Below are 12,838 nucleotides of genomic sequence, written 5' to 3'. Positions count from 1 at the left end.
CATACCCTTTCTATCTCTTCGTCCGGTTTTTTCCGCGCTCTCAACTCAGATATCAGTCTTTCTCTGAAATGAAGAAACCAGCCTCGTGTCTCTCTCTCCAAAATAGCAACTAGGATCGGTAAAGCTTTTCTGATAATGTCTCTGCTAAATAATCTAAGGTCGACAACTGCTCCAGCAGGCGTTCCAAATACGAAAGGAACTGGGATAGGTAGTAGCTGCGACAATTCTCTCTCCACCTCGAATTTCTCCATCGTCGCTCGTCGAAGCTGTTTCCGCACGAAACCACATAGAAGCTCCAGGGAGTCTTCATACTCAGGCTGTAATTTATAATAATAAGATTTATGAAAATCTTAGGAAATAATTGTTTCCTTTCTATCACTCATTTCTATCAGTACGGACGGGCTTTGTTGAAAAATAATAATCCAACGTGACAGAAATAAATATTTTAGGAAAATTATACACAACTTACTCTGCATACTAATTCGGCAACCAAATATCGACACCGCTCCTCCCTGATTTTGGCATCCAAATTATGCGCTTGAAGGGATGGCACGCCAATTATTATATCTAAAAGATGATAACGGTCAATTGTAACTTAAGTAATAACTGGCGAAAAGTCCCTTAGAGGGACCTTTTTCAATGAATTCGTACCAAGAAGCCGTAGCAGCCCTGCCAGTAACGCCCTCAGAGATTGTGAAACACTGAAACAATGGGAGACTAGCCTGGCTTTCGCCGTAACTACGAGGAATCTAGTTGCTAAAGCAAGATCCCGGAGCAGAGCGTCTCGCCTTCTGTCTCGTCCACGCTGAAGTAGACCGCTTAATCTCCATCGGTGTGTCTGTCCAGCGAAATTGATCGAATCCACCTCAAATTCCCTGAAAGACAAATTCTTTATTAATACGATTGACTTTGGAATAAAAGGAAAAAAAAAGTATATCGACAAAATCCAGAAACAGAATGTTATGTTACGTTATGAATATATATATGTATATAAACGAAAAATACATTTAACATATACAGGTATATAGAGAACAAAAATATCCTGGAAAATGTACATGTAGGGCTGTTCCAGTGAAACGTCCAAAAATTTTGCATCGTTGCAGTGTCTCTAATAATATGCAGCGCATAACTAATGAAAAACATCTTACAACAAGGTTTCTACACTTTGTTCGTGAAACTAAAGCTACTAATAAAACTTGTTCGCTATAATACAAGCATATTTTAAACTCTCTAGAAATTAAACAACACAACCTACACCGTACATTAATTGTGCTTTAACAGCTAGAATTTGCATCATGCCGTGATTGCTTTGGGTAATTATTTGTTACAAGCTGTGCTCTGTCTACGAAACCCCTCCACAGACTAGATACAAATCATTTTTTCAGTGAATTCGTGCACGTGTCAATGCCTCGTTTCATACATTTGATCTCTGTCCGATAAATGTAAATTAATCGATTGTCAATTAATTGCCAATTTATTGCCAGGTTGAATGTCAGATGAAGACGGAGGAGACCATGCTGTTTTATGATGGTAGACTTTGGGATACATTTTCGTTAAAAAAAAAGAAAAAAAGAAAAAAAAGAAAAAAGAAATAATCATGAGAAATGAATGATTCCAGTCTCCAAAATCACTGTACAAGGTAACGATTATTGGTTCGGTCAAGTTTGAATATTGTGTGACGCTGGTGTGTGACATACCCGCATCTTCGAATGCTCTCCAATTGAGTGGCATTCAGCTTCTTCGGTTTTCCGTACTTCTCCTTCTGAAAGCTTTACAAAAATTGTTAGAAAATACCAGACACGAAAGAGAACAAACAGTTTGGTTCTACACATTCTCATAAAAACGAGGCACCATTTGGAGTTTCATTTGTTCGTTACTTTCACATTGTTAAAAGAATTGGTGAATTTTTGTTTTCCTTCTATTTAACACGTGATATGACATACGTTGACATTGACGTACTTCAATAATTAAAGGATAAGGATTCCTGAAAGATTTTGCAAGGAAATTCAGTTATCAAATTCCTTCTTCATTTTATAAATTTGCATCGCCAATGAATTCACACGTTACATACTTCCTAAAAATTTGCAAACACTTCCTGAAATTATCTATTTGACATGTATGTATTCCTTATCCTAGGAAAACTAGCATCTGCATCAAGTGAAAGTTTCATTCAAGCCTTAAAAGTAAGTATCCGTTAGTAGGTACTCGCGATTTTCGTACTGTGCGCAAAAAAATCGCTAATAATCTAATTCTAAAGAATACAATCGCTACGATATCGTGTTTCGAAGCATAAATTCAATTTAAGTACAGACGTCATTAATCCTTAAGTTGCAGCAAGATTCGTCGAAGATCCTTTGAAATTTCTTTATAAAATATTCTTCTTGATCTTATTTCAGATGTTAACTATTCAATTTCCTAATCTGTACTGTCCAAATTGACAGCATTGAAATTAATTCATAAAACTCCCTACTATATGTATGTATGTGATTCAAAGGAAAGCCTGAAATTTATATATACATATTTTTTTTTACTTCTTTTCTCTTCATTTACCCTTTTGTTTACAATGCATCTTCCAACTAAATCTATACACAAACAAGTCGCGCACTTTTTGCACTTCTCGAAAATTAAAGTTTTGAATTCAAATCTTAAATCATCAATCTTGTAGCATTGAATTTCGTCGATGAGCATTGCAACTGCAGGTTTAAGGACGTCCTCAACATGAGGGCTTAAGAATTTGACACTACTACTACCTAAAATGATAAAAGGTAAATAATTTGAATAGTTATTTCGTTGCCACAAGAAGACCTACCCTCTTTTGCTGATGCTTTCCAGCTGCTTCTTGGTCAGCCTCCTTGGTTCACCCTTGCTATCTACAGCAACCGAGTCCAATTCGTCGAAGCTGGGTGCGACGAACAAATCCTTCAAGTGGTGTTTCTTTCTCGCGAGCGTGTCTTCACCCTCTGTACACGTGGATAATGGCGGCGGCAGGACAATAGGAAATGTTCTCCAGTGATAGAGGAACTGTTGCGCAACTTCTTTGATGTTGTGCACCAGTGCCTCGACCTCGGCCGGTGCACCACGCAAATGCGACGTGTCGAACTCCACCGGCTCTTTCTGTTCACAGACAAGGATTTCAATATAATACATTATAGTAATACAATATTACAGTATACAGTATATAGTAATATAGTAGTAATACATCAATATAACATATTATACAAATAATGCATTATATTGATATAATATAACAACATAAATACAGTGTAAATAATTCATTGTTATTTAACTATTTTTCTTTTTGATAATAAAATTTTTTCTCTATATACAATTTTTGAATAAATGGACTCGTGTGTGTTTCTTTTTAATGTAATCTCGTGTAACTTTCAGTCGTTGGAACGAACAACGGAGACGCCTTTTCCAAGTTTATACTTTTTAACTAAAACTACTTTTTTCTGCTCCAGAAACGTTATAGCATTTCCACGCGTAATGCGTACGAATGAAATGAGTAATTAGCGTCAAATTAGACGTCCACGTTTCTCCGTTCCTTCGTATAACAGAAATGCAACAGGCCTGTCAGAAAATACACTCTAAAACATGGGTGTCCAACCTTTTCAGATCTTCTGGGTCTCATTAGTCAACAAAAATTTGTTGAGGGCCGCACGTAGTTTACATGTCTTTTTAGTTCAATGTATATTATTTATAAGGATGTTAAAACAACTTTTATAGTACACTGATTATACAATATATTTATATTATAATCATTGAGAATATATTTATATTATAATATTGAAAATATATTTATATCAATCATATACTGAAATCAATCATATCATTGAAGGTATATTTATATTAATTAAAAGAAATATGAAAATTTTTAATGAGAACACTGAAACAGCTTGTCTTTCAGATACCAGTTCATCAACATCTGATATGATACAGATAATGGCAATAGTATTTTCAAGATGCTCATCTAAAATCTTGGTTTTTATTTCGTTTCTTGTGTGCTTCATATGGGAAAAAAATCTGCTCGCAAATATAAGTACTTCCCAAGAAGGGCATCATGAACATCCATTCAAATAATAAAATTCTTATTCAATCATTCCAATTTAGTGGTTCTACAGCACACCTGTTCTAAAACATTGTTCAAAACAATATGAGAATTACTTGCAATTAGTACTAACGCCAAAAGGATAGCCATTGATGAAAATAATGCTTTCCGTTCTATCTTTATCTATTTGTTTGAAGCGCTACTTTCTGTCAGATGAGATTCATATATGTACCTCAGGCTGGAGTCCATCTCCGTTTTGTCGGTGATAAGGTTGTTGGGTGTAGACCTGGTGATTCGGTCCCGTGTTGGCGGAGTTGACGGAAGCGGAGTTCAAATTGTGGGGCATCTCGCGCGTGAAAAGCGTGCGCGGCGGCTGGGGTCAGCTGCCCCGTATACCGACTATCTCCTCATACACCATGCTGCTGGTAGCAACCATTTATCATTCCACGCCCTAAAACATCAATTACAATTCTATAATTATTAATCATGCGTCCGGTATTCATTAATATTTATTACACTATGCCAGCTATCGTTAATAACGCGTTTTTAACATTTGGTGGAAGATTGCCATAAATTTTACTTTCAATACACGTAATTGTAATTAGACGTAACTTGTAATTTCGAATATAAAATTGTAAACGTGAAGTTAAAGTAACAAACATAAATGTAAAGTTAAAGTAATAAAACTTTACTGGCTAATAGTTGATGAACAATTATCTTTCACCAACGCTAAATACTAGCTTGCTAAATGCTACTAACTGCACAAAAAAAAAAAAAAAAAGAAAGAAAAAAAGGTTCTCTGTTCCGCAACGGGGAAGGGTTAAAAATAACGGGAGGCGAAAGTTTAGCCTCCAATCTTCCACGTGACTTAATATTCAGAAAAGTACAACGAGAAAAAAATCGAATCTCTTAGCGTGTCGTGCCAGTACCGGTGACTGTAGTATCGTGACACAGATCGTGAATGGAAGTGCATATTGTAGCGCATAAAAAACGGAGTTCCAGTTTACGTCGAAGCGAGATTATACATATAGAGTATCACGCGAGTTGCTTTGCAACGTGATTAATTGCTGTGTGTAACAAGGCGTCTTGCGAAGTGCGCCGTTTCTTTCGAAAACTGGAGGTCCAGATAGATTCTCCGTGGAAGAAAAAACGCGAATTCCTTGAAGGAAGTCGGTGTTTTAACATGAATCACGCGCGTACGTGTGCGCGTTCTACGTAAAGCTAGAGTTGATTCGATGCACATGCCGGGCAAGAGAGCAAGAACTGGAATGCTCAGAATGTTAATCGTTTAATGGGATATAATCGGTTAATGGGAGTCTGCATTCAACCGAAGCCTCCCATACAAGCCGGATGATCGCGTTTCGCCCCTCGTGCGACTTCTCCTTCACTTTTTATTCCGACAATGAAGATCAGCTTGCCGTTTAGAGATGAACTATCGAGACAAATTCAGGAAACCAACCTGGAAAACGAGATATCGTTATACACAGTCCTTATGATCAATTGAATTTACGAATTTGCTTGTTTAAGTAAATAGATTGAAATTGTTAAATGTACATAAAAGGGCCAATGTTTATAAAAGGGCTAATATTGTATAGTATTGTATAGAAGTTGTTATGATAAAAGTATGTTTATAAAAGGGCTGATATTGTATAGTATAAAAGAGCTAATATTGTATAGTATTGTATAGAAATTGTTATGATAAAAGTATGTTTATAAAAGGGCCAACATTGTATAGTATTGTATAGTATAAAAGGGCTAATATTGTATAGTATTGTATAGAAATTGTTATGATAAAAGTATGTTTATAAAAGGGCTAACATTGTATAGTATTGTATAGTATAAAAGGGCTAATATTGTATAGTATTGTATAGAAATTGTTATGATAAAAGTATGTTTATAAAAGGGCTAACATTGTATAGTATTGTATAGTATAAAAGGGCTAATATTGTATAGTATTGTATAGAAATTGTTATGATAAAAGTATGTTTATAAAAGGGCTAATATTGTATAGTATAAAAGAGCTAATATTGTATAGTATTGTATAGAAATTGTTATGATAAAAGTATGTTTATAAAAGAGCTAATGTTGTATAGTACTGTATAGAAATTGTTATGATAAAAGTATGTTCATAAAAGAGCTAATATTGTATAGTATTGTATAGAAATTGTTATGATAAAAGTATGTTTATAAAAGGGCTAATATTGTATAGTATTGTACAGAAATTGTTGTGATAAAAGTATGTTTATAAAAGGGCTAATATTGTATACTATAAAAGAGCTAATATTGTATAGTATTGAACTCTTCTCGTTATTATAATTTCTTTTTTTTTCACTAAAATCTGCCACATTACAAGATTGAAAAGAAACAGAAAATTATCAAGCCCGCTTCACTTTTTAAATTCAGCCCCGTTGACTTTTTAAATTCTCGGTTAACAGATTGATAGCTGGCCGTGTTTCCCCATCATTTTTATGCAAATGCGACTCCTTTCAGCGTGCAGTCAACATTTAATCCGACCCCGTGTCGCATGCATGATAAATAACCGCCGTAGTTACAGGTTGTAATTATCGCGGAGTATCATACTTTCGTGCCAAGAAGAGACCCCCGCCGTTCGGCTTTTTCTATCCTTACCAGGGGGGCACATATTGTTCTAGCCTGGCAGAATACCAACATCGTCTCACGTTTCCCATCGGGAAACACAACGATACCTCATATACTTGGAAATAATCTGTATCCCCTGCTTCCTGTCGCTTTAAAATGATTTACAGTGCTCTTTTCACTCGGAGGATGGCCCCAAGTACTCACTCCGAGTACTTACGTTGCCGATGAAAAATTTCCCAAGGTTTCCTAATTTCCCTGTCTCCGTCGATTCGCCAAATCAATAGCACACTCGTCAATCGAGATTTCCTCTCTTGTTTCTCTGCATTCTACTATAAAATTGATTGACGATTTGTAATTCTAACTGAAGGCACTAAGGATTGAATATTAACGATACATACGTGTTTAAATTCTTTCTAAAAATAGCAATTCCTTTAATATATAATTCGAACGATTATGGCATCTCATTCCCATCCACGATTTATGCCCATTAATTTTTCACGCCTCTTTTTCCCATCGCCGACCATTATTCCTGATATTAGGAGCACGCTGTAATTTGCGATATTGTACCATTTTCTCGTTAATTGCGCTAATTGACTGCCGTCCTCGTGTACTGTACAATTATTTTGCTCAATTCCATCGCCAGAGCCTATAATTTGAAATGATGAACAGGGAGATCTCTACCCAGTCAGATTCAAATGCCGACTGAAATTTGATCGGATACGATTCCGAAACAAACGAGGATTTTCTCTGAAAAATTCATTGCAAATTAATCAACAATCTCTGAATCTTCTGTGTAATCCGAGCCCAAGTTAAAAGTCTACATTTCAGTTTAAGGAAGTATTCGTCATGTGCCATTTTTAAACGTAATTAATTAATTCCAATAAAATAATAATTCCGACAATAATTATAAAATAATATTAAAATGAGATTAATAATTTTAAGGTAATAATTATAAAATAATATTAAAATGAGAGTAATAATTTTGAGATAATAATTATAAAATAATATTAAAATGAGATTAATAATTTTGAGATAATAATTATAAAATAATATTAAAATGAGATTAATAATTTTGAGATAATAATTATAAAATAATATTAAAATGAGATTAATAATTTTGAGATAATAATTATAAAATAATATTAAAATGAGATTAATAATTTTGAGATAATAATTATAAAATAATATTAAAATGAGATTAATAATTTTGAGATAATAATTATAAAATAATATTAAAATGAGATTAATAATTTTGAGATAATAATTATAAAATAATATTGAAATGAGATTAATAATTTTGAGGTAATAATTATAAAATAATATTGAAATGAGATTAATAATTTTGAGGTAATAATTATAAAATAATATTAAAATGAGATTAACAATTTTGAGGTAATAATTATAAAATAATATTAAAATGAGATTAATAATTTTGAGATAATAATTATAAAATAATAATTTCTTTTAATTCGTCTAAACCGAAGCCTCCCGGCAACGAAACAGTTAAAAAAAGAAAAGAGAAAGTTGAGCATGGCTAAAAGAGAGAGAGAGAGAGAGAGAGAAGAGAAGCAAAAAGAAGAAAAATCGTCTGCCGCGGTGACTGCGACGTGTTAATTATCCAAATGTTCCAAGTTCACGGTTCGAGTGATCGACGAGTTTCACCGCTCCGCTTTGTACTCTCCATCCACTTCCGGGCTTTCAGAGGAGACGAGAAGAAAACAGAGCAAAAAGGATCCGTCTTCTTATCAAGATTTAAAATTCCGTCTGACGCTTTGCAACGCAGACAGTCGATACGAATACATACAGAGGGAACACGTGAGAGGAAGAATAATAATGGCATGTGCACAAAGGATCTACCAGCGGGTTTTCTATTTTTTCCCTCCCCTCGTTGAAACTTTCCTTCCAGTATCTCGTTGACGAACATATTGATTCTAACCGCTCCTCCCTAATCCATCAAACCTTCTTAGAGAGGAGGAAACTTTTATTTAAAAAAAAGAGAAAGAAGGAGAAACACAGAGGCGAATGGACGATGCAATGATTTCAAAGATCGCGACATTAGCAATTAGGAATTCGTTGCTCTTGAGATTACGAGATGGCCTCACGTCTGATGAAACCTTCCATGTGTTTCGCATATGCCGACCATGTTTATAAGAGTAGGCGAGTGTTTGAATACCTTTGTCAGTCCGCTGTGCATACGTCAGGGGAAACATTTGCAACTTTTCATCAGAACTTGATTCGGATTAAAGCGGATTGCGTGCGGTCGCGAGGCGATGCAAAAGAATATTTACGACTCCGCTCGACTGCGTTCCAAGTAGTATAGTGGCACCGGGCACGCTGGCTTTTGACCCACTTCGAACCTTGCAAGCTCTCGTAACCTTAAAACAGCACTGCTATTCCAGTCTATGTGCCACCGGTTACATGTTTGCCCGACTTGCTTTAGCATGCTGCATGCTAGCACCACCAAATTACGGGAGGGGGAAAAGAAGTCTTCATTTTCGTCGATCAACGTTCTCCATAAGAATCCGTTTAATTCATCGATTGAATAACGAGATCCTCCGAGCCTACCATAGTCTGTAGGATGGAGAGCAAAGTCTCTAGATTAATCGTGGATCGAACATATTAGAGATTCTTGGATGGAAACTATGTAGATTGAAATCGACACGAATCGAAAGAGTTCCACTTTCTCGATAGTTCAATTTGAATGATTTTAAGTCAAATCACTCCTTTCATGCACGCTGTAAATGTACAATACAATCGGTATACATTTCTGGAAGTCAGTTGTCAGACATATCTTCTGAAAAAACAAAGCCCACATAATATGCTCGATTAACACTAGAACTACCAGAGTGGTCAATTTATAATTCTCTATGGAAATTTTATACATTTACAAAAGCGTATTTTTAGTTACTCGAGTGATTTTTAATAAACTATATTAACAGAAGTTTGTGTTTTTTATTGTATTACTAATTTTTTTCTTGTATCTTACACTTTAGTTACTCGAGTGATTTTTAATAAACTATATTAACAGAAGTGTTTTTTATTATATTACTAATTTCTTCTTGTATCTTACACTTTAATTTCTTTGCCACAAATATTATACTTTGGTCGTCGGTAGTTCCAGTGTTAAAGAGCAGTCGTTATTTGTTTTAGTGAAGAAGAGATTATCTTCTACTGACCTAAAATATATCCACCAGAAGTAGTTAAAACCGAGAAAGGTTCATCCAGAGAAATTTTAAGAAGATAGTTGTCAAAATCGACTTTGGTCAGAGTGGTGGTTAATGATTAACTATGACGTGAGCGTCGATCATGTCAGACAACTGTCAGCTACAGAGCAGATATGGACATTTTGTTAATCTAAAACATAGCAATGATCATGGATCAATTATGAATTAAATTGAACGGTATTGCACGTACCTTGATAGGATTGAACGCAAGCTTTACCTTCGTTCGCGCAAGGCGAAGCGCGGAATCAATCTTTAAAGGTGAATTAAATAAATCAAATCGAAGAGAGAGTCGAAGTAATAAACGAAGTTCTTCGTGTTCATTCAGGTTCGTAATTGGTTTCTCGTGCTACGGCGAGAACTATTTCCGGGCCACTTGATTTTCACGTGTATATCGCGGACACTTGAAGGGAAAAGCTTGCTTCAGGGTAACTGGAGCAGAGAATGAAACGTGGCTGGTATTTTTAGAAGATTCTAAACGAACAATTTTGGATTACAGCTAAGAAAACTGTTAAAACGTGAGAGCATAGAGGATCCTTGTTCCTATTTAATTTGTACAGGATGGACCAAAAGTCAGATCACTCTGTGCTTCTTTATTTGAGAAATCTTCAGAGAAGATTGTTCCAAGAGGTTCACACGAATCATTAGCTTCCCCCTTCCCTGGGAATTCCTCTCTTATCCTTAGGGACTGTAAGAAATATTTAAGATCTTCGTATAGACATTATCGCATAAAAAAGTAGGTCTGATATCATCAACAGATAGAACGCTAATAAATCTTCTCTGCGAGATCTCCGGATAAAAGTCAACTCGTCTAATTAAAAATTTAGTTTAGCGTGGAAATTTAGTTGCTTCGATCCGACATGATATAGTTGCGAGATCAAGACTGTGGTGTTGCACTGGAGAGCCGGGGCAAAGCTGGATGCAATCGGCCAACAAAAATGCAAATGGAATGAATGGAGCTCATTCATAGATTCGCAGCAGACAACGAAACATGCAATATCTCCCTCGAGAGAAAGTTACGATCATCTCGTAGAGAAAACGTCTCCTCAATTATTCTAATCGAAGTGTTTTCTTTTACCATTGCGCGGTGTGTAGATTTTTGCCTAAAAAAGAAAAAAAAAAAAAAAGAAAAAGATTTGACGATCTTTTAATCAACTATTGTATTTTTTTTTTTTTTTTTGGATACATTTGTATTCTGCAATCTTTTATTTTAATTTAATTTAATTTCTCACCGACAGAAAAGAAAAAAGAAAAGAGTTCTCCGTTTGAAAAAAATTCCCTCAAAGGATCAAACAGGACTGTTCGTCCCCCCCAGACAAACAGGAAACGTCCAGGAGGTTCTTTTGTTTTCCATTAAATCGGAGACGAACGTTACGCCGCGTAAAATTACGCGAACGATGGCGTAACACACGAGAACGCGTTGCCGCATGCATCAGAAAATCTCCACGCAGCCGGAATATACATACGCAGCTCGTGTACATTGTATTTACACGGTACATAAAGGGGTGTGTATGGATCTTGTGTAGAGATCCATTATGAGCTTCTTCAGCCGTGTAGCCGACGTTGCTTTTAAGCCGGTTCCACGCGTTTAATATTCGAACGATGAGTCTTCGACACCTTCGCAAATTCGTTCGTAAAAATGTTCAAACAGTCTCAGACAGTTCGTGTAATTAATTCACGATTTTAGACTTTAGATTAGCGTCTAGAGAAGATAATATGAAAATATCCAGCATTCTGCAAACCATCAACTGTTGACTCTAGTTTAATTCTGCTATCCTCCTAAACAAAAAGCTTCTATTTTTAATCATAAATTTCAAATCGAAAATAAATATTTTCACGTTAAAGACACATCAGTGAATTTCTACTCTCTTGGCCAACGGGGAATTTTTTTTCAGAGGAAAATACTCCGCGGAAAATATTTTCGGCGATGCGAGTCAAAGCGAGAAAAAACTCGGGAACCAACCAACGGAGGAATTCGTGCCGAGAGGAGACGGTTGTTTCACGAATGTAGGTCGGTTACGAGAAAGAAGAACGATTTTCTAGAGGCTGGCTAGGGTACGTGGATCCACCGAGTTCGTTTGTCGCAGAACCTCTTCCCTTCGTCTCTTGTCTCTCGTCATTTCCTCGCAGAATTGATCGAAACAACGTTTGAATTTCCTTTCTCTTCGCTAACATCTCTGTAATTCTAGATCTTACACCTTGAGACTGACAAGTTCCAAAAGAAATTTTACATTCAGTCTATTAAATTTATCAAATCACGTTAAATTCTTTGCAGCAGCTAACGCACACTTTTGTCTGTTCTTTCCAGCATTGAAAAGAATTTCTCTGGTTGTTAAACTTTTTGAACAAGAGTCGACTGATAAGTTTGAAAAGAAATTTTACATTCAGTCTACTAAATCTATCAAATCACGTTAAATTCTTTGCAACAGCTAACGCACACATTTGGCTCTTCTTTTCAGCATTGAAAAGAATTTCTTTGGTTGTTATATCTTTTGAACAAGAGTCGACTGATAAGTTTCAAAAGAAATTTTACATTCAGTCTACTAAATCTATCAAATCACGTCAAATTCTTTGCAACAGCTAACGCACACTTTTGTCTATTCTTTTCAGCATTGAAAAGAATTTCCTTGGTTGTTAAATTTTTTGAACAAGGGTCGACTGATAAGTTTCAAAAGAAATTTTACATTCAGTCTACTAAATCTATCAAATCGCGTTAAATTCTTTGCAACAGCTAACACACACTTTTGTCTGTTCTTTCCAGCATTGAAAAGAATTTCTCTGGTTGTTAAATTTTTTGAACAAGAGTTGAATGGTAAGTTTCAAAAGAAATTTTACATTCAGTCTACTAAATCTATCAAATCGCCCCAAATTCTTTGCAACAGCTAACGCACACTTTTGTCTGTTCTTTCCAGCATTGAAAAGAATTTCTCTGGTTGTTAAACTTTTTGAACAAGAGTCGACTGATAAGTTT

General features: G+C 35.4%; 1 protein-coding gene across 2 annotated transcripts in view; it reads right to left on the bottom strand.

Annotated features, from left to right (window-relative positions):
- The window catches only part of LOC122531211, a 33,507-nt gene that overhangs the window by 6,533 nt on the left and 14,136 nt on the right, over positions 1-12,838 (bottom strand). The window contains exons 2-7 of one of the 2 annotated variants that reach the window (XM_043658954.1): positions 4,281-4,499; positions 2,810-3,114; positions 1,698-1,769; positions 652-875; positions 470-567; positions 6-317 (exon numbers count right to left, since the gene is read on the bottom strand). In XM_043658954.1, the coding sequence (XP_043514889.1) occupies positions 6-317; positions 470-567; positions 652-875; positions 1,698-1,769; positions 2,810-3,114; positions 4,281-4,394 (1,125 nt within the window). In that variant the 5' untranslated portion in view covers positions 4,395-4,499. The remainder of the gene's footprint in view (positions 1-5; positions 318-469; positions 568-651; positions 876-1,697; positions 1,770-2,809; positions 3,115-4,280; positions 4,500-12,838) is intronic. The other variant, XM_043658955.1, reaches the window with a different exon arrangement.

The sequence above is a fragment of the Frieseomelitta varia genome, unplaced genomic scaffold (genome assembly GCF_011392965.1).
Source record: "Frieseomelitta varia isolate USP_RPSP 00005682 unplaced genomic scaffold, Fvar_1.2 scaffold_380, whole genome shotgun sequence".
Classification (NCBI taxonomy): domain Eukaryota; kingdom Metazoa; phylum Arthropoda; class Insecta; order Hymenoptera; family Apidae; genus Frieseomelitta; species Frieseomelitta varia.
This window is presented reverse-complemented; position numbering and strand designations above follow the sequence as displayed.